We start from the raw sequence: 24,474 nt of genomic DNA, 5'->3' as shown, positions 1-24,474 counted from the left end.
ATCTGGCTAAGATCGTTAAGGAAGGTGCTACACTAAACAGCAGATTTTCAATGTAGATGAAACAGCCTTCTATTGGAAGAAGATGCCATCTTGCACTTTCACAGCTAGAGAGAAGTCAGCGCCTGGCTTCAAAGCTTCAAAGGACAGGCTGACAATTTTGGCAGAGGCTAATGCAGCTGGCAACTTCAAGTTGAAGCCAATGCTCATTTACCATTCCGAAAATCCTAGGGCCCTTAAGAATTATGCTAAATCTACTCTGCCTGTGCACTATCAACAGAACAACACTGCCTGGATGACAGCACATCTGTTTACAACATGGTTTACCGAATATTTTAAGCCCACCGTTGAGACCTACTATTCAGAAAAAACAGATTCCTTTTAAAATATGACTGTTCATTGACAATACACCTGGTTACCCAAGAGCTCTGATGGAGATGTACAATGAGATAAACGTTGTTTTCATGCCTGCTACCGCATTTGTTTTGAAGCCCATGGATCAAGGAGTTATTCTGACTTTCAAGTCTTATTATTTAAGAAAAACATTTTGTAAGGCTATAGCTTGCCATAGACAGTGTTTCCGCTGATGGATCTGGACAAAGTAAACTGAAAACTTTCTGGAAAGAATTCACCATTCTAGATGCCATTAAGAATATCTATCTATCATTCATGGGAAGAGTTCAAAATATCAACATTAACAAAAGTTTGGAAGAAGCTGATTCCAACCCTCATGGATGACTTTGAGGGGTTCAAGACTTCAGTGGAGGAAGTAACTGCAGATGTGGTGGAAACAGCAAGAGAACTAGAATTAGAAGTGCAGTCTGAAGATGTGACTGCATTGCTGCAATCTCATGATAAAACCTTAAGGGATGAAGAGTCGATTCTTATGGATAAACAAAGTGGTTTCTTGAGATGGAAGCTACTCCTGGTGAAGATGCTGTGAAGATTGTTGAAATGACAAGAAAGGATTTAGAATATCACATAACCTCAGTTGATTAAGCAGTGGCAGGGTTTGAGAGAACTGACTCTAATTTTGAAAGAACGTTCTATTGTGGGTAAAATGCTATCAAACAGCATCACATGCTACAGAGATATTGTTCGTGAAAGGAAGAGTCAATCAACGCAACAAACTTCATTGTTGTCTTATTTTAAGCAATTACCACAACTACCCTAACCTTCAGCAACCATCACGCTGATCAGTCAGCAATCATCAACACTGAGGCAAAAAGATTACCACTCACTGAAGGCGTCGATGATGGTTGGCATTTTTTGGCAAAAAGGCATTTTTTAACTAAGGTATGTACATTGTTTTTTTAGACATAATGCCATTGCACACTTAAGAGAGTACAGAATAGCATAAACATAACTTTTATATGCGCTGGGAAGTCAAAACTTTGTGTGACTCACTTTATTGTGAAATTTGCTTTATTGTGGTAGTCTAGAACAGAACTTCCAGTATCTCCAAGGTATATCTGTAATTCAACTTTTAAGTATTATCTATTAGATAATCTCTTGCACAGACACACAAGGAGGCAATTACACAAATGAGGGCTGTGGCATTACTTGCAACAACAAAAAATTAGCAATAAGGAAATTTTTATCAGAAGGGAAATGGATGTATTTAATGAATACTATACAGCAACTAAAGGGATAAGTTATGTAGACAGATAAAGATCCAGACAGATACGAAGAAATCTCAAAAATATAATCTTCCAGTGAAAAAAAGTAAGTTGCATAACAACTTCTAGGGTATAAAAATAAAAACACAAAACAATCTTGTAATTACTTTATATTACTTCTGAATATACAGTAAGATAGGAGTATAAAAATGGATTAAAAGATTACAGAAAAAACTCATGACAGTAATTGCCTTTGGGAAGAAAGGAAAGAGAAGCAGATTAGGGCTCGTGGTTGAAGACGACAATGTTTTAATTTTACTAAAAAAAAAATCTAAAGCATATATCACTAAATGTCAACAGCTATTAAGTCTTGGTAGTTCGAATATGAATGCTTATTATTTTATACTTTTCTGTACCTTTAAAATTTCTCAAAACAAAGCAGATTTCCCCACATCTCCTCAGGAAAGTATCCTGATTCGGTCCCAACTTTCTAAAACTTTACTATTTCTTAGGGCATGTTTGGGATCCTGCTAGAAACAGCTTCCCAGTCTTTTGGGCTTCAGAAAGTAGCAGAAGTATTCTTGAATTGCTGGGAACCCATTTATACCCTATCTGCACTATCCTAAGGGAGCCTCAGGAGACTCTTCATCTTCGTAAAACCTGAAAGCACGGGTCAGCAAAAAGCAGAGGTGAACAAGAGACTCCAAGTAATTAGAGAACAAGAATTCACAACTATACTTAAGTTTATAATGCTCACTGAAAGGTAATTTACTGGCTTGGCAGGTGTCCAAACAAGTAGCAAATCAGTCTGAAAAGTTTCAAAATTAAAGCCTGATCTCATTTTACACTACGTCAAAATTCATTGAGAATCCCTTTAACCTTCAAATTTTACCTGTTTCAGCTTCTGACTCTGAGTCATCTTCCTCATCTTCTTCACTAGAGCAGCTAGATTCATCTTTCTTTCCTTCTTCTTCATCATCAACCTTTTCTTGTTCCAGAGATTCAATACGGGATGCATTTTTCTCTGACTCAATAATCAATGTCTCTTTGCTGTGAAAGGAAAAGAGCTTTCAAATGATTATAAACACCAAACGTCAAAACACATTAATTTTTCCCAGATCCACAAAATCCAATAATCATGTCTGTGGCCATCATGCCAACCCATTTCATAACAAAACAAAACTTACTTTAATATTTTACTTACTTTTTAAAGGTCTTCTGTGACTGATTATTCTCCATATTGGCTGTTGATTCAATGAGTGGAGATTTCTTCTCTCGTTTTTCACTATGGAGCTTTATAAAAGTTATGCAAAAGAAAATAAGAATACTATTAAAATAATATTAATGAGTAAAATACAGAATTTAAAATAATTAACAAAGCAGTTTTCAGAACAATAAACAAAAACAAAACAAAAGATTTTTTACCTGAAAAGGGCTTGGATAAAGAATAAAGAGGACGAGACAGATAAAAAGCACCATGAAGGACTAAGATGGATTTTTTTAGATCCCTCCAACTTCAGTTCACTGAAAAAGTCAGGGTCCAATAACCACTCAGGATGTCTGATGATATTTTACTTAAATACCTGTTTCCTAGTTACGTAATTCCTTGCTTATCTAGGACCTGCTATTTTAGAAATCTGAGATTTTATAGTCTTTACCTTCTAAGCAAATTTTCTTATGAAATTACAAAAGCATGTTATTCTTGAGAACATATACATTACAGAGGCATTCACTTTGTGAAGGGGAGGTTAGAGAAATAAGGATAAGCAACAAAAAAGGCTAAAAACCACCACTACTCCTTTATTCTGTTTTACTGTCATTTAGCTTGATTGCCAGGAATAACTTAAAACCAAAAAGTACAAAACATTTTAAGAACACTTTTTCAACTGTCTGAAATTCACAGTTAGACAGTCTTCAAACATACCAGATTTTGTTTCTTTTGCAATTCTTCTAAATATCCTAAAATGTCTTCATCTGCCACATCAAAGGCTGTCTGGCCCTAGGTAGGAAACAAGCAGGGTGGTGATGGTGAAAAAAAAAAAAAAAAATATATATATATATATATATCTCAACTAATTATAAAATGCCTTTGGTGATTCTGTACAAATATATACAGAGAAGCCAGATAACATTTTTTATGGTAGTTAAAAAACATAATACACATGACTTGACGAGATGTATGAGAAATCCACAGGAGAGAGAAGCAGCTGATACATCTGCCTTTACTTTTTTGGCAACAGGTTTATTGAGACATAATTCACATACCATACAAATCACCCATTTAAAGTGTACAATTCAATGGTTTTTAGTGTATTCACAGAGTTTCACAACCATGAGCACAGTCAATTTTAGAACAGTTTCATCACCCCAAAAGAAACGACATACCCATTAGCAGTCACCTCCCCTACTTTTCTCCCCCGCTCCCGGCAGCCCAAGGCAATCACTAATCTACTTTCTGATATGATAGATTTGCCTATTCTGGACATTTCATATAAATGGAATCATACAAACTGTGGTCTTTTGTGACTGGCTTCTTCCACTTTTCGTAATGTTTTCAAGGTTCATCCATGTTGTAGCATGCATTCCTTTTTATTGCTCAGTAATATTCCATTGCATGACACACTACACTTTGCTATCTGTTCATCAGCTGATGGACATTTGCTTTTGCTTTCTGCTTTTTGGCTATATATAATGAATAACACTGCTATGAACATTCATGCAAAAACTTTTGTGTGGACATCTATTTTCATTTTCTTGGGGATACAGCTATGAGTGGAATTACTGGGTCATGTGGTAACTCCATATTTAACCTTTTAAGGTCTTATTTCTTTTTGATACCTCCCTAAAAATTAATTAAGTTCTTAGTAGAGTAATAAAGTCAAAATATATATGTCTAAACTGCTTAAAGCTCAGCCAGCCACAGGTATGACTTAGTTTCAAAAAACAGTCCAGATGAACATCTCTCAATCCATTTTTATTCAACATACAAAAGAAAATTTCAAAGAGCTCTTAACTAAACATAGTAATGATTGTTCCTGTTGCCTTCATTAGTCTTTATAATAACAATACTGGTACACAACGCCAAAATGTTCATTATTTACAATATATTCTACCTTATATGTTAGCCAGAGTTATGATCCTTTCTCAGAAAAAATCCAACTTTTTTCAACTAGAAAATATACCATTCTGAAAGGACATCCAAATTTCTTTCATAATAGGAGTCTTAGATCCACAAACAATGTCAGATGGATAGATAATAATGACTTCTAAAATCATAAAAATTCTTCCATTTAAAAACAAAGCACAACCCTCAATTCTATACCAACACTAGGATATTGACATCTCCTTGGAAAGGAGTTACATTTCTGAAATATAAGCTATCCAGTATCTGAGCTAGTTTTTCCACTGTCTATGTATAAAATAAAAGCTATGGTTTATGAACTGTAAATTAAAAGAACACAGGGGCCAGCCTGGTGTTTACAGGTTCAGATTCTGGGCAGAGACCTACGTACACACTGTTCATCAAGCCATGCTGTGGCAGCATCCCACATACAAAAAACAGAGCAAGACTGTCACAGATGTTAGTTCAGCAACACTCTTCCTCAAGCAAAAAAGAGGAAGTTTGTCAACAGATGTTAGCTCTGGGCCAGTCTTCCTCAACAAAACAAAACAAAACAAAACACAAACCACGGTACATAAAATGTGGCTTTATCAAGCTAGGGGAATGTGTGAATTTAAAATTTACAAGATTCAAAAAAGCTTTTATATCTGCCTTTTCTTGTTAGAAAAGTCTTCTCAGCATGAATTTAAGAGGCAATCTATCCTTCCCCATTCAGGTCAAGAGAAAAAGTTTCAGCTTTAAGAAACCTTTTTTCCCATTTCAACCTTGACTATTGAATGCTAAGAATTAAATTCCTGAAGAATAAATGGCTCTGAAACAAAATAACTGGCCCCCAATTTGAAAATGCCCTTTAGATTAGCAATACATATTACTCTTTGTTTTGCCATTATCATACTCTCTTTGTATAATTAGTTCTACAATGTTACATGTTACACATGCTATGCCTGTTAAACAAACCGTGTTGAAGATCATGTGGAAACAACTCACTGGCTTCTTTTTAAGTATTATTTTTAGCATTAATCAACCCTTCTCATGAATGAAATACTACACCTTGAAATATTTTTTTTGAATTGTAATTAATTTTAGCAGTAGTTAAATGCAATGAGGTTGTTTCATAACCAAGGAATTTTCCTTTATAAGAATAAAAAAATTGGATCACCTTACTAACCTTTCTTTTCACTTCTCCCTTGATAAATGAGTCTACTTTGCAAACAGCAGCTGATAGAGAATAAAAACTAGAGTAAAATGTAGGCTATACACAGAGCAAAGTTTCTAATTTCAAAAAAGCAATCCCATCATCTTAACTCAGTAACTCACCCATGCTCTTTAAACAATCTATAGGATGGTGATGAAGCTAACCAATTGTAAATTTATGAACATTACCTGATTCTTAACAACTCGAAGGCTATTAAGCTTCACTAAGGGGGTACAAACACAGTAAGGCATATAAGCAGAGTAACTCAAAGCAACCAGGGAACACCTGAGGACACAATGTTGACAGATGAGAAAATAAGAACTCTATCAAAAAAGAAAAAGACTACTGCTTAAAAACACCAGTTCAGTGTATCTGTAAATTACCAGAGCCACACTAGAGTCATTAAGGATAACTTCATAGTCTCCTCCTTCTTCTTTCCTCACTTACTCTAACTGAACTGCTTTTACAGGTATGATCTCTCTTCATCTTCACAACAACCAGTGAAGTAGTCGGGACAAACATTATTATGATTCACACTGTGCACATGAGAAAACCCAGCTCTGAGTGTATGGTATTTGCCCAGAGTCACACAGGTAATGATGGGAAAATGGGAATAGAATCTAGGCCTCCACCGTTCCATTGTCTTATAGAAAAGAAGAATAAGCTCAGATAGCATCAGGGGGAGAAAAACCCCTTGGGCACATCAACAGCAGCAGAAATCTTATTATTCATTTAAATATTTAAGTAAATACTAAATTCATTTAATGACAGCCGTCAAGCTAAAAAGTTGTTTACTAATCACTGTAGTACTGCATTAAGAGTAAATTCCAATTAGAAAAATATCTTAGTTAATATTTAAAAATGGACAATATTTGGGTACACTCTAGTAAAACAATTATTTTAATAAATTAAGCAAAATAAAAATCCTTATATTTAAAGTCTGTATCATGTAATTTATAATAATGAATTAAAATGATAGCAAATGTTTTACAGTTTGCAAATAAGTTAAAGAAACTCTAAAAAACTCTAAATATAAAACTCTAAAAAAACTCTAAATATTTATTTTCAGAACACTTTCCCCACTCACGTAGAAAGACTTCCAAGTTTTCTATGATATCATTTGTTGCATTTTCTATATTATACATTTCCCCAAATTACATTTTCCATTAGTAAAGAATTCATCTAAACTCTGAAGGTATCTTAAGTACATTTCTTTGATACTTTTAAAAGAAGTTTAATAAAAATCTTCAATCTGTAAGTAATGAAGACAGTATCAAATGAGAGGATAAATTCATATAGGCAGGTTTAAACAATTAAGACTAATTTGTTTTGGAACATGAAGTATGACATATTATTTTAAAATACAGCCAATGAAAACAAACAGTGAGACAGTCTAACTCATACAGGCAAAATTATTAAAATTTTAAAAATTACGAGATAAGTCTTATAAGAATATCTTCCATTACTACAGAATACAGTTCTCAAAAAAAGCTTGTTTGGGGGTATATTTAGGGCACAAAGGCCTTTAGAATGATATACACATTATGTAGCTCCTCACTATTAAAATATCTTTAAAATCTTGATAATTTTAAAAAAAGACCATATTTTGACAAAAATTTTAAAATGATATTTTTACAACTTATGAGTTAATATCTGGAAAAATAAAACATACAAGAAACCAAAAACTACGAAAAGTTGCAGAGGAACTTAGCAGAATAAAAAGAAACAATTATTATGGCTTTAGGAAAATTACTCCACTTCTCTGATCATGTTCCCAAATCTGCAAAACTCAGACAACAACTTTATAGGGTTGTTAAAAGGATAGCAGTAGACAATATGTGGGAAAACAAGTTGAAAACTCTAAAATTTTAAGGAATTATGAGGCACAATTCTTTTAAGATCAGATAAAGATGCAGTGAAATGCTGAAATGAGGGAATAAGACATTAAAATTTAGGGTGATACAAGGAACTGCTACTATACTAATATGGAAACAAAGGTAGATAAAGCAAAATGATTTTATAGGTAGTCTTCCTCCTACAGCATAATTATGATGAATTGTATGGCATAGGAATTGAACAATTATAGAACAGATGCAAGATAAAATAGTTTTTTCTCATACATACTATATATTGTGTATGTTTCACCAGCATAACATAACATGCTTAAACTAGAAAGTGATATAATCTTTTTGGAAAACCATCTCAATTAATAAGCTCCTCTCTTCTGGTCCTTATCTGGAGGCCACTATCACCGAATGAACCAACCAGCACGGCCCATGTCAGCAGACAAGCAGCCGTTAGGGCGGCACTATTGGGAGAAAAACAGGAATGCAGAACAGAGATCAGGAGATAACAGGTCTACAAATTTCTTCAGAAAAATCCCAACTGCTGGGAAAATTTCTACATGAAAGGAGAGGAAAGACGAATTGTCAAGCTAAAATTAGCTGGCCTTTTTATTTAAAATTAAATAGTATCAACATTTGTCTTCTAATGCTGATTACAAAACAGAATACTATTATAATAAAAAACAACAGAAAGCACATTATCAAAAGTTTTCACTAAAATTTAGATTGAAGACTTTTGTACTTATATATAAGAGCATCTGTATACTTAGAGACGGATCATTTTTATATTGACTTTCCTGAAGATTTTCACCACCTCCCACAATTTCCTTCCCTGAACATTTCTTATATAAAATACATTCATAAATATATATACGAAATATTCCAGAAAGAAGAAAGGAGTTCTTTGGGTTTCTTTCTCTCTTTATGTGAGCAACTAGGACATGAATCTACACTACTACCCTCAAACGCCAACCACCTACTCGTAGGCAAATCTCAGGCATATGGTATGTCATATTTGCCCTCTTCCCTTTGCACATCCCCAATTAGAAACTGCAGTTACCAGAGTAACCAGCAACACCACCATATTAATGGACACAATAGAATTACATGGTCCCATCTGAATAAAGATGAGATCATTTTAGGAACCTCTGGTAAGTAATCCACTATATTATCCTACGAAATGCAATACAGAAGGGATAGTTTATGAAAGTTAAGAGTAATTAAGCTCATTAAAGGAGGCATGTTTTGAGCTCTGCAACTACTGGTAGATAACTTTTATTATCTACCAACATGGAGTGGGAGGGAATTAGTAGAAATACTAGTAGAAAGAACTCATTGATGGTATGTGAAAGGGAGCAGAGGAGAAAAGTCTAATCTAATAAGGAATTTGATAACCTGAATCTGCTCATGATTTTCTGAAAAACACTTATATGACATTTGCTCCCTCCTTCCTCTACGTAATTGGGTGATTTTAAGTAAATCACCTACCTCACTAAACTGTCTTCTCATCTGCAAAACTAGGAGATTAGATGTTGTTGCATCTCATTGATTTAATCTGGCATAAAACTTTACGGGTTTCACAATTCTCACCTGCTATTAAGACCGCACTATCCACATCACTTAAAAAACTACTATAAGCATACAAATAAGACTGTCAGCTAAAGAGAATTAGAAACGCTTCTATCTATGTTCCAATTCATAAATATAGTGATGGGAGAAAACATACACATAGAAATGCAAAATTTTCTTACTTTATGAATTCTTAAGTACATAATATCTATGGAAGTACCCCAATCTATTCTATATGGATGTTAATTTGATTACTGAAAGAGTAATACTTCTTTCTTTGCAGAACAAGGTCAAAATTACCTGGTAGGTAGTTGAAAAAGACAATTAATAATACAAATCAATAAATGATTGAAACAAAATGTTTTATAAAACTTAACATAACTATATCATTTATATTCTTATAACATTTTTTAGGCTAAAACTATATTTCTAAAAGTTAAAATATTTAAAAGGCCTACCACTTTGTTGACCATCTCCATATCACACAGATTGTCCACTAAAATTCGACATGCTTCTTCTTTACCCCAGTGAGCTGCAGCATGAAGAGGTGTCCAGCCATCATAATCTTTAATATTAACATCATAGCCTGCCTGTATTAAAAGTCTAAAGAAATTACAGTGAATTAGATAATCATTAAAATCTAGAAATGAACAAACATAACCAATAGCTTTATACCCTATGAGTTAACAAAAACTTATATTTCTTTTCATAGTTCATATCCCCCCTCCCTGCCCCACCCAATGAATTAACCAGGGCAAAAGAAAGTGAATTCCTAGAAAGCACTGGTATAGAGGATCTTGAGTTACTGCCATAATAATGCATTCAGCTTTAACTAATTCCTAATGACTCTCAGTCTTACAGTTTGGTGTGACACTGATTAATTCTTGTTAATATGACTTGTAACTGAAATTTTCACAGTCTTTCAATGTGAGATCAAAAACTACTGGATCAATTTGTATGTTAAAACTGATTTATTGTAGGGAATGTCTTCAGGTGTCCATATGATATCATCTCAGGCTAAATGTGTTCTAAAAATATCCTGGGATCAAACAAGCTTATTTTGTAGTGTTTTTGCTGCCTTGCAATTGAGGAATCAGTTTGGTGAAAGCTTTCGAGAACCTTTACCATGGAAAACTTTCGTAGGAAAATGACAATCTGACTGTTAGGAATAAAGCAAAGCAAAACAGATACTCCAAGGGGTCAAATCTACTTTTCTGTAGCAGTAGACAGCAGATATTCCAATCATCAACAAAGCTAGAAAACAGGGATATATTTTAATAAAACGCAAAGAGTTGCATAAATTATGTTAGTATGCCCTTCTGACTGTATACGGACATCAACCTTTATTTTATTTAGAAATTAAGCTCACAGAGAGCAAAGAATGGGTCTATAAATTGCACACAGCACAGCCCCTCCCCCAACACACACAGGCGAACACTAAATATTTCACAGCTCATGAAATCTGGTTGACCTTTACCTTACTTTCCAAGACGTCGAGCTTGAGAAGGGCTTCTTTCTACCTACAGGAGGTGGTAGTGATAGCTAATACACAACCCTTCATTTAGTTATGTTTCAAGAACTGATCTTCTATTTTCCAACAATATCTAAAGCAGCTGTTTCCAATTCTGGTTCCTAAGCAGAACCATCTGAAGAACTTGTAAAAAAAAAAAATACCCCAGCTCCACCCGAGTCCCACTGAATTAATCAGCATAATGGGAGACGGGCCCTGCCAATCTATATTTTCAATAAGTCCCCCATATGATTCTCATATCACTGCCTGTCACCTGCCTGCAGAGCAACATTAAGAGCCACTGATGTAAAGAACAGACTAACAGATATAAGTCCAGAGATTTAAGTTAAAAAAATATGTCCATTAACATAGACATTTTCAGAAACTGTATTAATAGAGAGAGAAATCATACTGGAATATATGATAATAAAAATATATCCCCTATTAGGAAATATGAACTATAATAATGTTAAATATCCTGAGTGACATACAATTATAAGTACTTGGGATTCTGTGTGGAGAGGAAGGTAGATACATCTCTTCCTCCCACAAACATTTGGCTCTCTCTGTATACGCCAGGCCATACAAAGATACTCAAAAAATAAGACAGTACTTATCATATTCTTCTAATGGAAAGACAAAAGTCAAGTAAAACAGCAATCAACCTTCACACATAGGTTCTGTGATGGAGACACAATGGGAGTCCAGAGCTGAAAAGCATCAAAATCAATTGAAAGGGATTGAGTGTGTTTGGGCAGGGAGGAGTAAGTGGTGAGAAGGCTACAGTAGAAACAGAAGTATTTATCTTTCATTTAATATTTTATTTCCTAAGTAAAATACTCACAAGGTTCAGAACTAAGAATAAATGGCTACATAAGCAAGCCACTCTTCCACTGCTGACCTTTAGCCAACCAACCAGTTTCCCTTCCTCATAGATAACCACACTACTAATTTTGACTGGGTCCTTACAGAGATTTTATGTATGTGTAAGCAAATACAATTTAAAATTTTCTTAAACAAACACAAATGACGCATATGTCTGTCCTTGGTTTTGACACTTAATAATACATCCTCGGGCTCTTTCCATATCTATATATATGCACTGTTTTAATTGCTACAGAGTATTCCAGTGAAAGGATGTATTAGAATTTATTCAACCATTCTCCTATTCCTATTATAAACAATGCCACTAGCACATACCTTATTTCCTATGTGAGTGAGAATATCTGACAAATACATTCCTAGAGGCAGAATTGCTAGGCCAAATAATAATCATTACTTTCACAGAATTTGCTCAATTGTCATTTATACTTCCACCAGTAATCAAGAGAGTGCTTTTTCCCAACCTTGCTAACACTGTGCCAAACGTTTTGATTTTGCCAATATGACAGATGGAAAATGGTAATTCACTGTAGCTTTATCTGCACTTATTATAAACAAGGTTGAGCATTTTTTTTCCATAGGCTTAAGACCCTTGAAAGAGAGTCAAAGGATTGAAAGGAATTTGCCTTCAAGTTGAAGAAGAGATGGTGAATGAAGGTATCTAGACAGAAACAAGAGTAGGTATTAAGACATCATGATAGAACTTCAAGTAGATATATACAGCTGAAATAATGCAAGCCTCAGGAGCAACGGTAGCAGCTTAGCTTAAAAGAGAGCCCAGGCCAGTGGCCAAATGACTAAAGGTCTTACATGCTAAGTAATTTTTATCTTGATCCCCAATGAGAATCTTAATGAAGGATTTTAAGAGCCCAGATAACCTAATTACAAAGAGCACTTGGAAGCAGTCTAGAAATCTATTTTATAGTACAATCCAGTACTCATACATATGTTTATAGAAACAAGAGTTTTAAAAAACAATGTTTACATTTACCATATGCAATATTCTTTGATATTTTCAGTTCTTTTAAAAAAATGCTGTTGGCAACTCACTAAGTTCATTTTGTGAAACACTAATGGGGTTTGAAAAGCTTTGCATTAGAGAGAAACAGATGGGGGACAAGTACCCTACTTAAAAGTTAACTGTACTATTCTAGGAGAAAGCTTAAGTTACTGAAGTGAGTAGCGATTGAAAGAGGAGGAAACGGGAATCATCGACCACCTTACACTTCATTGTTTTTACTGAGGAGAGGGAATAAAGAGCACAGACTGACACTGGAAGCCCAGTGGAACCAAAGCAATACAAAGGGTGCAGTAGATTTTGCTAAGGGCCAGTCTGATTTCCTTTCACATACATATAACAAAAGTTATGCACTGAGTTTTTTTTTCATATAGTTGCCAACAACTTTGCCTTGCATAAGTAAAAAAAAACAAAACAAACATTTATTTTTGACATAAAGGAGCTTTCTTCCAAGGAAATTTGCTGATCAATATATAGCCCTATACAAGTCCAAGTTTCTTATGGTTTGATATTTAATATCACTCTAATAGCACTCTGAGTTCCAGTGTTCATATAGTAAGAAGAAAACTGTATTTTAGATAAATTATGTTCAGTAGGAATCAAACTCTCAGAATCTGATGATATGTTTCTATGTGACATTGTTCTTAGTCTCAGCAACCAGAGTTAACTTATTTGGGGAACCTCAAAATGACTCTGTAATAATTTATTAGCCCAGAAGGTAACATATAATGGTGGTATGACACTCAAATTTAACTTATTATAAAACTGCAACAGAAGAAAACAACAGTAGAATAACCAAAATTTGAGAGTGAAAGAAAGAACTTTAGAAACAAAGCAATATTCAACGTAGTTTTCTCTTTCTCCCGGTAAATGGACATTAAATAACTTTTATAAGCTGTTTCAAAATAACGTTTGCAGGTATCTTAAGAAAAGGAACAATGAAGTAAAGAAAACAAATCGAAGAAGAAAAATGACTGTGAAGAGCAATACTTACTTTAAAACTTCTGTATAGCCTTTAGCGGCTGCAACGTGCAGGGCTGTCCCTCCAGATTTTGCATGCCGGACATCATTTATGTGACCACTGTTTAGCCATTGTCTTGCATCTCTAAGCATTATTCGTTCTTCTTCCTTTCGAGCTGCTTCTATATCAACCCCTGATAAAATAAAAACGTTTTATTTTTTCTTCATAGAAAATATTCTTTTTATGTTCGGAAATAAAATTATCCAAAACATTTCAAGTTGAAATGAAAATTAGAAGTGAAATTATATTTTTGAAAATAGGCTGCTGTAAGCTGGTTGAATAAAGAAATGTGGAAACACTGCAGATATTTTACTAGCCTTAACTACTGCTTATTTAATTTTTGACCCACAACATATTTTGGCTTTCTTTTTACCTTTTCTGATTATTCCTTCTGTTTTTTAAAATTTGAATATTCCTCAAGGTATTTCATCCTTTGATTTAAAAAATAAGGTGTTTTTTTTTTTTAAAGCAATCAAATGTCATGAAGTCTCAATTTCTATCCATTGCTTTGACCAGTTCTCTGAACTCTAGCCTAGTAGGTATAATGTGAACACTTCAACTTGGAGGTCCTGTCCTCATCTAAAATTTACTATACCTTAAAACAGATTACTTTTCTACCAAATTCCCTTTTCTTTTCCAACATAGTACATGGTTCATACCATTAGTATTAGTTTTATAATTTTAATAAGTTAAACAGATGTTTATTCATTTGAAAGTATTTAAGAAGCAGCATCGCGCTAGGTTGAGATGGTAAGAGCGAGGAGAACTCAAAAAGGAACAAGACACTCTAGTTCTTCAAAAGAGCTCAACTTCCTGAGAAAAAAATTAAAATAGAAAAGATAATCCTGAAATTCCTAAATGATATCATGTTGTCTTATGGCTTCAACTGCTGGATATTTAACAAACAGCACATACCACAATGCATTTACAATCTATCTTACTCCAGAAGACTATGAGCTTATTAAACGTAAAGATACTGCTTTGCTTTTTTATCTTTCATCTCCACTTTCTGGTTGAGTACCTGACACAAGAAAAAGGGATCAGTAAATGTTCACTAAATGAATGATGGATGAACATATAAATGAGTAAAAAACAATTATACACACTCATAACTCCTCAGCTAAGATCTCTCCTATAATTCATATCCATGTATCCAACCGTCTCATCAGAATTTTTCATTCATTCATTATGTACTGAGTGCCTCCTGTATGTCAGGTACTTTATTAGATGCTATAGATATAGAGATGAATTTATTATATGGCAGAAGATGATACATCTGTCAAGAAAAATAAAGGGTAAAGGGACAGAGAGTAATGAGAGTTTTTATTTTATATAGGTGGTAAAGATCAGCCTCTTTGGTAAGGTGACATTACAGTAAGAAATAAAGCAAGTGACAGTCATGCTATAATCTGGAGAAGATTCCACGCAAAGGGAAGTACTGGTAAACTGTGAGGCAGAAGCCTGCTTGGAATGTTCTTCTGTTTAGAGGAAGGCCAGGGGGTCTTTACAACAGTGAAGACAACGAGCAGGGTGACACTACCTGACTTAATTTAAGAGGATCACTTAAGTTGAAAAGTTAAGAAGAGAAACTGAGGTATCAATTTGGAGGTTATAGCAAATAAACCAGGCAAGAGATGATGGTAACCTGAACCAGGATGGTAGTGGCGAAGGTAGTAAAGAGGTTAGATTCTGGGTTCTTCAAGGCACACTAACAAAATTTGCTGTTAGTCTGGATATAGGAGGAATACAGGAGTCAAGGATGAATCAAAGGTTTGTAGTGTGAGCAACTGGAAAAATTAAATTTTCAATTTTGGAAATGTGACAATTGAGATGCCCTAATAGACATCTAATTGGAGATATCAAGTAGTCAATTGGATATCTGAGCCTGGAGAACAGAGAAGTCAAGACTGGGGAAATAACATAATAAAACAATATGCCATGGTCACCTCAAACTCAACACTGAAATCTTACCTCAATTTTCCAGTCAGTCTGCTGACTGCCTGACTTGTTTCCTACACTACTAGGTACCACTACTGACCCAGTCACCTGGAAGTCTAACTTAATCCCTCCCTTTACCTTATCCCTAGCCCCCATCCAATTAATTACCAGATTTTGAGCTGCCATCTCCTAGACGGTCTTCCTGATGGCCCTATTACCATCTCAATTCATGTCTTATAACTCATACCTTGACTACTACTATTGATCCTTAACTCACTTGCCTCAGTCCCTTCCGATTCATTCCTCCCATCACTGCCAGAGTGGTTCTTCTGTATCGAAATATGACCATCTCTCTTTTCTACATAAATTTGTCAATGATTGCTCACTTCCTATAAAACAAAGCTCAAGCTCTTTTGTGTAGCAGACAAAACCTTTTTTGATTTGCTCTCAATGCATTTTTAACCTCTAGTCTTTCTCTTCTATCATCGCCCAATGTTCTAATCATCTAGATCTCCACACAGGTCCCCGAGTGAATCATGTGTCAGTGCCGTGTCGTGCAAGCTATCATCCTCTACCTGGACTCTATCCTTATCTTGCCTGCTTAGCACATAGCTGCTTACTCAAGAGACAAGTAAACTGTTAAAGTGAACTCAACTTCTAAAAAGTAGACCATAGCTGAGAAATATTTTTAAAATACCAAAATTACACAAGTGCATGAAAAGTCATCTTCAAGTTAGAGACTGTAATATCTCATTACCACATTTGAAAGAAACCTGCAATAAGATTCTCCAGATAGACTTTATAAAAACAATCAATTAAATGCACTATATATATTTAATGAACCAAACCTATTATAATCTTTATTTAAAAAGTATCACCATTTCAGGGCTGGCCCAGTGGCATAGTGGTTAAGTCTGCACGCTCTGCTTCCGTGCCCCGGGGTTTGCGGGTTCAGATCCTGGGCATGCTACACACCGCTCATCAAGCCATGATATGGTGGCATCCCACACACAGAATGGAGATGATTGGCACATATGTTAGCTCAGGATCAATCTTCGTCAAGCAAAAAAGAGGAAGATTGGGGGCAGGCCCGTGGCCTAGTGGTTAAAGTTCCACGCGCTCTGCTTCAGCGGCCCAGGTTCACACAGACAAGACATGGAGGAGGATTGGCGGAGATGTCAGCTCAGGGCTAATCTTTCTCAAACAAACAAAAAAACAGGAAGACTGGCAATGGATGTTAGCTCAGGGTAAATCTTCTTCACCAAAAAAAGAAAAGAAGCATGACTGGCAATAGAATTAGCTCAGGACCAATGTTTAGTCCATCGTATTTAAGATGCCTTCTAATGTTATCATAAAAGAAATTATAAAGCTGTAATTAAAATACATTAAGAATAACCTTTTTACTAAATGATTTTTCTCAGACTGATTTATTTTCTTATGCTTTATTCTTTTATTATGTCTTTTACAAACGAACCTCTTTATTATCTTTATCCTTTTTGTCTTCACCATCTTAAACATTCTGACTTTTATTGTCTTTTACTGTTCTAAATTTCCCCTGGTTTTGAAATAAAAAAATACCCACTTCTTATTTCTGGATTTATCTGTGTTCAAGCTATCTTTATCTAATTACAAAGTAATTACCCTCTTTTGCCTCCAAATTGTGCTCTTATATGAATTACACACAAAAACAAAACAACTCAAGCTTAAAATTAAATTATATGTGAAGGGAAATTTCTTATGCTTAAGAAAATCCAATGAGAAAAGAAAAACTCTTCTCTCACTCTTAAAAATTTTTTCTAAATATTACTGACTAGAGTTACAGACCCTGCTCATTATTAGTTCATTAAAAATTTTTTTAAAACCTCACTGTACTACATATTACAATACCTGTTTTCTAATTCCAGTGCATTAATTAGCTAGTAGGCTTGAGAAAGCCATAATTTCTTTGAACATTAGTATATTGGGTTAAGAACACAGATATTACACTTAGACTGCTGGGTTTCAACCCCTGATCTGCCGGTTATGAGCTCTATTATCTGGGGCAAGACACCTAATCTGTGCTACCATTGCTTTTATATTTGTAAGATGGAGGTAGAAAGTACCTATCCACAGGGTTATTGTGAGAATTAAATTAATATATGTGAAATGCTTAGATCAGGAATAAACACCAAGGTGTTAACTATCATTATCAGCTCTAAAAGTCTTTGACCGGTTTCTCTTTTCTTGCTTTATGGTCTAATAGAAAGAAAATCTTATAATGCATTTAACCAGTCTTAATCCACCTACTATAACTGTCAAGTTTTTAAACAATGAAAACAATAGATATTAAAACTAAATTGATATATGATATATATGATATAATAAAGTGATTAGACGAGTTAACATCTGTCACTACTATTGAAAAACAGTAAATTTTAGAATGAAATGTAGCTTAATCTCTTAGGTAAGAAAAGATAAAATTAAATTGGAATTTTGTCGGCTAAGAGATACAAAAATTGACTTGTGTCCGAAACTAAACGAAGAAAATTGCATTAAAATATAAACTGGAAATACTTTTAGCTACTGTTCAGTCATTACTACTTTAAAGGCAATTTACTTAAGCATAACTCGGTATTGATCAAATATATCAGGATAAGAAATGTGTCAAAAGAACGATTAAAGAATTTAAAAATATTAACTTTCATACTAGGATAAACAATCTAAGAAATCTTATCACTACTAGAGATATATTTAGAGTGCTGTTTTTTTAATTATTAAAATCTATGAGAGATGTCCCCATCCTGTTTCTTTGGAATAAAGTTATGCTACATAAATTCATGTATTCCCATTATATGAATAAAATGAACATCATGAACTATTTTCTAGGAGACATTCCTAACAAAATGCAGAATGATACAGTGATGAAGAGAGTGGGCTCAAGATACCTGTCACACTGTTTGAGACTAAACTATACCACTTCCTACCTGTATGGTCATGGGCAAATCACTGGGCCTCAATTTCTCATCTGTGAAATGGGGGTAACAGTAGTATTAACCTTTCAGAACTGCTGTGAGGATGAAATGAGATAATGTACGTAAAGCCCTTTGCTCAACGCCTGGCATATAATCAGCATTTAATGAAAGTTAGCTACTGAACTAGCTCTTCACTTTTAAGTTCCAGGGTCATCTCATCTATTATTTCCAAGAATTCTCCTTATCTATTTATTATTCTCCCAGATTTACATTTTCCATCCTGACATCTCCTAAGTTCCAACAGTGCACCAAACGCTGTCATCTAGATGTCCTTTAGCTGCCACAAACTCAACGTATCCCAAAACAAACTCACGTAGTCCCTATATCTGTTTCTGCTTCATGCCCTATTTTCCCATATGAATCCATCCAATCATCACTTCTTAGAATGCAAACTTCAGGAGGCAGATGAGTTGGCTTTAACTCTTGCTTCATCTCCAGATTCAATTCTTCACCAAAATGCTTTAACTTTATCTTAGTACTTCCTCAAGACAGTCCTGCTCTTTTCCATCTTAAATGTAATCCTTTTGGTCCTTAGCATCTTTTAAGAGCCTTCTTCAAGGAAAGCATGCCACTATGCATTCCCCATGCTAATTCATCCTCCAATCTGCCATTAGCTTTATTACTAAAAACCAAATCTAATCAGGTTAATTTCCTGCTTGGAGATCTTTGTCGCATCTGTCCAATGCCTACAAAATAGACGTCCTTCACCATCTGGCTCCAGCCTCATCTTTTCAGGCCTCACCTCCTACTCCTACTAATTCCATCCTGACTTTCCCTCTTCATTCCAATTCTAATGAATTCTCTGCATATGTTATGTCTCCAATTCCTTTTCTTTGCACATGTTGATACCCCTGTCTGACATGCCTTTTCTATCTACTACCTCCCTTCTCTGCCAAGCAAACTCCCTCTCAAATGTCATCACTCTGAAACCTTTCCTGACTATTGAAAGCAGTTAGTCATAGCCTTTTCTGTTCTCCCCCAACATTCTGTTCCTATCTATATTTTAGCACACTGCACTGTGAAGCTGTTTATATATCTGCCACTTCCACTACACTGTGAAATCCCTAAGAACAAAGACTCTCTTATTCTTTTTTTTCCCTAATATCCAGCACTCAGAACATTTGTTGGCACATTAATCAATACTGAAGGAATCATTACAATTAAAATCAGCCTTGCTAACAATTTCCTTTATAGGGAAACCAAAGGCAAGAAGTTTCAGTACATCTCCATGCCTTTCCTAGTTCATAATAATTGCTAACTAATATTGGACAGCATAAAAAGATTTATTTTAACAGGAAACAGCTATCTACCTGGGTGCTCATCAGGGCAAGATGAGCAGATAAGGTACTCTTCTTTCTAGGCTGTGATGCTTTATATCTATTCTTTCTGTTTCCTCAAGTCTTGAGGATCCCATTACCCCAAAATGCCTGCTTAGAACATAGTTGTTAAAAGCTCTTCTATGTACTTAACCAAGCTCCAGTTTATAACTACTTTTCTAAAGTGTGCCCTGTTTCTTCCAAGCTCCAGTTACCTTCAACCATTTGTTACAATGCCTCAATTCTATTTAGGCATTTAAATATTTTCTCAGTTTCAGTGCCTAAGATATTTTTTAACAACTGAGTAGTCATTATAAATTTTCCTAATCCCAAGGAATAAAACTCTCTTTTCAAGGCACTGCCTTAGCTTCTATTCCTTTACTTCTATTTCCCAATGAACCACACTTCGGCAGGAGTCAACCTTCTAAATCAATATCCCATACCTTTCCTTTATCACTTAACCTTAGAAAAAAACAGTTTTCTTCTGATAATACACATTTAATCACTGCCTAAACATAATGGAATATAGTGGAAATACATATTGTAATTTTATTGATATATTTAAAAATTTTTAACTGTAAGTAAAATACATATAACAAAAAATTTACCATCTTAACCATTTTTATTTATTTTTATTTTTATTTTTTTTCTTCTTCTCCCCAAAGCCCCCTGTATATAGTTGTATATTCTAGTTGTAGGTTCTTCTGGTTGTGCTATGTGGGACACCACCTCAGCATGGCCTGATGAGCGGTGCCCTGTCCACATCCATGATCCGAACCAGCGAAACCCAGGGAAGCTGAAGTGGAGCGAATGAACTTAACCGCTCGGCCATGGGGCCGGCCCCTTATCTTAACCATTTTTAAGTACACAGTTCAGTAGTGTTACGCACATTTACACTGTTGTACAACCAATCTGCAGAACTCTTTTCATCCTGCAAAACTGAAACGTCATACCCGTTAAACAACAAATCCCCATCCCCACCTCCTGACAATCGTCATTCCACTTTCTGCCTCTAAGAATGTGACTACATGAGGTACCTTATCTAAGTGGAATCATATAGTATTTGTCTCTTTGTGACTGGCTTATTTCACTTAGCATAATGTCCTTAAGGTTCACCTACGCTGTAGCATGTGTCAGAATTTCGTTCTTAACGCTGAATAGCATTCCATTGTTTGTATATTACACGTTTTGTTTATCCATTCATCTGTTGATGGACACTTGGTTTACTTCCATCTTTTGGTTATTGTGAACAATGCAGTTATAAACATGGGTGTAAAATATCTCTTTGAAATCTTCCTTCTAATTCTTTGGGTATATACCCAAAAGAGGAGTCACTGTATTAATTTTTTTACGTGTGTATTTTTAAAATAACAGCTTTATTAAGATATAATTCACGTACCATTTAAAGCATATAATTCAGTAGTTTTAGGTAAATTCGCAGAGTTGTATAACCATTACCACAATCAGTTTTACAACACTCATCACTTCTAAAAGAAACTCCACCTATAAGCAATCACTCATCTATAAATTAACATCCCCCAAACTTCTATCTCCAGCCTGAACCTCTCTCTCCTCACATATTCAAATGCTTGGATATCTAACAGGCAAACTTAACACATCTGAAAATGAATCTCTGAACTTTCCTTATAAAATCTACTTTTCCCACAATATTCACATCTCAAATAGAAACTTCATCCATCCAGTTGCTCAAACCAAAAACCTTAGAATCTTCCCTGCCACCTTCTTTCCTGCATACCGTAATCTAATTTTCTTGGCCAAATCTTCAAAATATACCTAAAATCCAACCTCTTCAGATCACTTTGTCTATAACAACCTACTTCTGCCCTTACCTTCCTACAATCTATTCTCAATACAACAGCCACAAAGATCCTTTCTAAAGTAAGTCAGATTATGTCACTCCTCTACCTCAATTCCTATTTCACTTCCTATTTCACCCAGAAGAAAAGCCAAAGTCCTTCCAATGGCCCACAAGGCCTCATGTGATATAGCCACTTCTGAGACCTCATCTTCTTCTAGCCTCACCTCTTCCTTGTTCTGCCTGCTCCAGTTACACCAGTCTACATGCTGCCCTCTCTGAACACACCAGGCACCCTCTCATCCTTGCACTCAATGCTCTTGCTCTGTCTAGAATGTTCTTGCCCCAAATCTGTATGATTCATTCCTTCACCTCAGTCAGATCTTAACTTAAATACCACCTTATCGGTGAGGACTTCTTGACCACTCTATTTAAATTCGCAATGTGTAACATTCACCCTGTGCACTTCCTATCCCCTTTGCCTGTTTTATTTCTCTCCAAAGCTCTTATTACCATATAATTTTATGCCTGATCCTACTGCTTATGATACTTCTTTCAACTTTAAAAACATTAAAAAGAAGTAGAGGTGAGAATCATATTTTTTCAAACAGAATCATACTGTACATAATGTTAGGAAAGCTGATTTTTTTCCCCACTCAAATTATGATTGTCCTTCATTGTCAACAATTATTTTCTTGAAAAAGTCAAGTATCATATTCTTTCTAAAACAGTTCTAAACTTTTTCTCCATTTAGGTTGCTTTCACATTACCTTGCCGATTAACTTCATTTTGAAGTAGCTCTTCCATTGCCTCCTCCTCAGCAATATCTAAAGGTGTGTCTCCTTCACTGTTGACAGCTCCTACGTGTGCTCCTTGACCAATCAAAAACCTGTAAAATCAAAGGGAAGACAGTTAAGCAATGACAGTATCATTGAGATAAGACTAAATGCATAGCCAACGAGGAAAACTCCTATATAAGAGCAACAATAAAAACCAAGGATAGTATCTGTATTATTTAAGCTTTAATAAACTACCATAGAGCATGTTTTCTTTTCTTTTTTAAATTTATATTTCCTAGTTTTTCTATAATGTACACACACTGCTTTACTAACAAAAAATGCTAATTTTTTTTTTTTAAAGATTTTATTTTTTTCCTTTTTCTCCCCAAAGCCCCCCAGTACATAGTTGTACATTCTTCGTTGTGGGTTCTTCTAGTTGTGGCATGTGGGACGCTGCCTCAGCGTGGTTTGATGAGCAGTGCCATGTCCGCGCCCAGGATTCGAACCAACGAAACACTGGGCCGCCTGCAGCGGAGTGCGTGAACTTAACCACTCAGCCATGGGGCCAGCCCCCCCAAAAAAATGCTAATTTTTAATAATAATCAGAAAGTCTTTCATAGGATCATTTCAGATATCTCCACTAAGATTTTTCATTCTCTCCTTATTGACTGGTTTCCTCACTGATCTCCACGCTCCCAGTCTCCTGCCACAAACAACAGTTTTTAACCTGGGGTACACGGACAGAATTAGAAGACCATACAACCGATGCAGATATCTTAAAACACTGTTTATGTTCATACCTATTTTGAAATTAATTATTAGACCAACCACTAGGTCTTTTTATTTAATGTGTAACTACAGAAGCACATATATAACTATATCACAAATGTGTTTTGCTAATATTTTGATAACTGAAATCCAATATAATTAGGTTTTCATTGTACTTTTACTTTATTTTATGCATCCAAAACACAATCCTCAGAAAGTATCCACAGGCTTCATCAAACCTGCCAAAGGGATCCAGATACAAAAAGGTTACAAGTCTCTTTCATTGAGTCAATTGCACATCTCCCAGAATCACCTATTTAACATGAGTGGAGTCAATTCCCAACTTAAAAACCTCTGAATGGTTATACCACGCTAGGAAAATATATACGTGGCCCTCAATGATCTGGTTTTGTCTTCTTTTTCAGCCTTATTCCTTTTCCTTCCTATATCACACTTTAGGCTCCAACAACATGGAACTGCTTGTAGTTCCAGATTAAACCATGTTCTTTACTTTTTTCTATGTAAAGAATGGGTCTTTTTTTCTCTATGCCCCTAATCAACTTAACTCTTAGTCATATTTCTTCTTTTTACAGACTACATAAAAATATTCTCAATATAAAAACAGGAAGAAAAAAAGAAAAAAGTCCACTGAGTTTAAAAAAGAAGAAAGAACCCCTTTATACAGCTCCTTCTACTATCATGTTCCCTCCCCAGAGATAAACACTATCAACAGTACGGCAAATATCTTTCCAGTACCTTTGCTATGAATTTATATGGGTGTATATTAACATATATACGCAGTCACTTTTGAAGTTCTTCCTGTAAAATAAAAATTAATGGGACTATTCTAAATGCCCTGGAATGCAACACTTCCTTTTTAATAGCCGAAAGATATTCCACAGTATGGCTAGATCATACTTTAATACCATCCTCCTAAAGGACATGTTCTTGAATGGACACTTGATGTTATCTAATCTTTAAAAATCTTCCCAAAACGACGGGGATAAAACATCTTATCATTGTTTTATTTCCTGATTACACATGAAGTTGAAAATACACAGAATACGTTT

At 34.9% G+C, this 24,474-nt stretch overlaps 1 protein-coding gene across 17 annotated transcripts in view; it reads right to left on the bottom strand.

Moving 5' to 3' along the window:
* Positions 1 to 24,474, bottom strand: part of PPP1R12A (protein phosphatase 1 regulatory subunit 12A) — a 152,494-nt gene that overhangs the window by 57,459 nt on the left and 70,561 nt on the right. For all 17 annotated transcript variants that reach the window (XM_070507253.1, XM_070507249.1, XM_070507251.1 and 14 more), the window contains exons 3-8: positions 22,628 to 22,746; positions 13,750 to 13,909; positions 9,804 to 9,948; positions 3,541 to 3,615; positions 2,821 to 2,909; positions 2,509 to 2,666 (exon numbers count right to left, since the gene is read on the bottom strand). In XM_070507253.1, the coding sequence (XP_070363354.1) occupies positions 2,509 to 2,666; positions 2,821 to 2,909; positions 3,541 to 3,615; positions 9,804 to 9,948; positions 13,750 to 13,909; positions 22,628 to 22,746 (746 nt within the window). The remainder of the gene's footprint in view (positions 1 to 2,508; positions 2,667 to 2,820; positions 2,910 to 3,540; positions 3,616 to 9,803; positions 9,949 to 13,749; positions 13,910 to 22,627; positions 22,747 to 24,474) is intronic.

Source organism: Equus asinus, chromosome 4 (assembly GCF_041296235.1).
Source record: "Equus asinus isolate D_3611 breed Donkey chromosome 4, EquAss-T2T_v2, whole genome shotgun sequence".
Classification (NCBI taxonomy): domain Eukaryota; kingdom Metazoa; phylum Chordata; class Mammalia; order Perissodactyla; family Equidae; genus Equus; species Equus asinus.
This window is presented reverse-complemented; position numbering and strand designations above follow the sequence as displayed.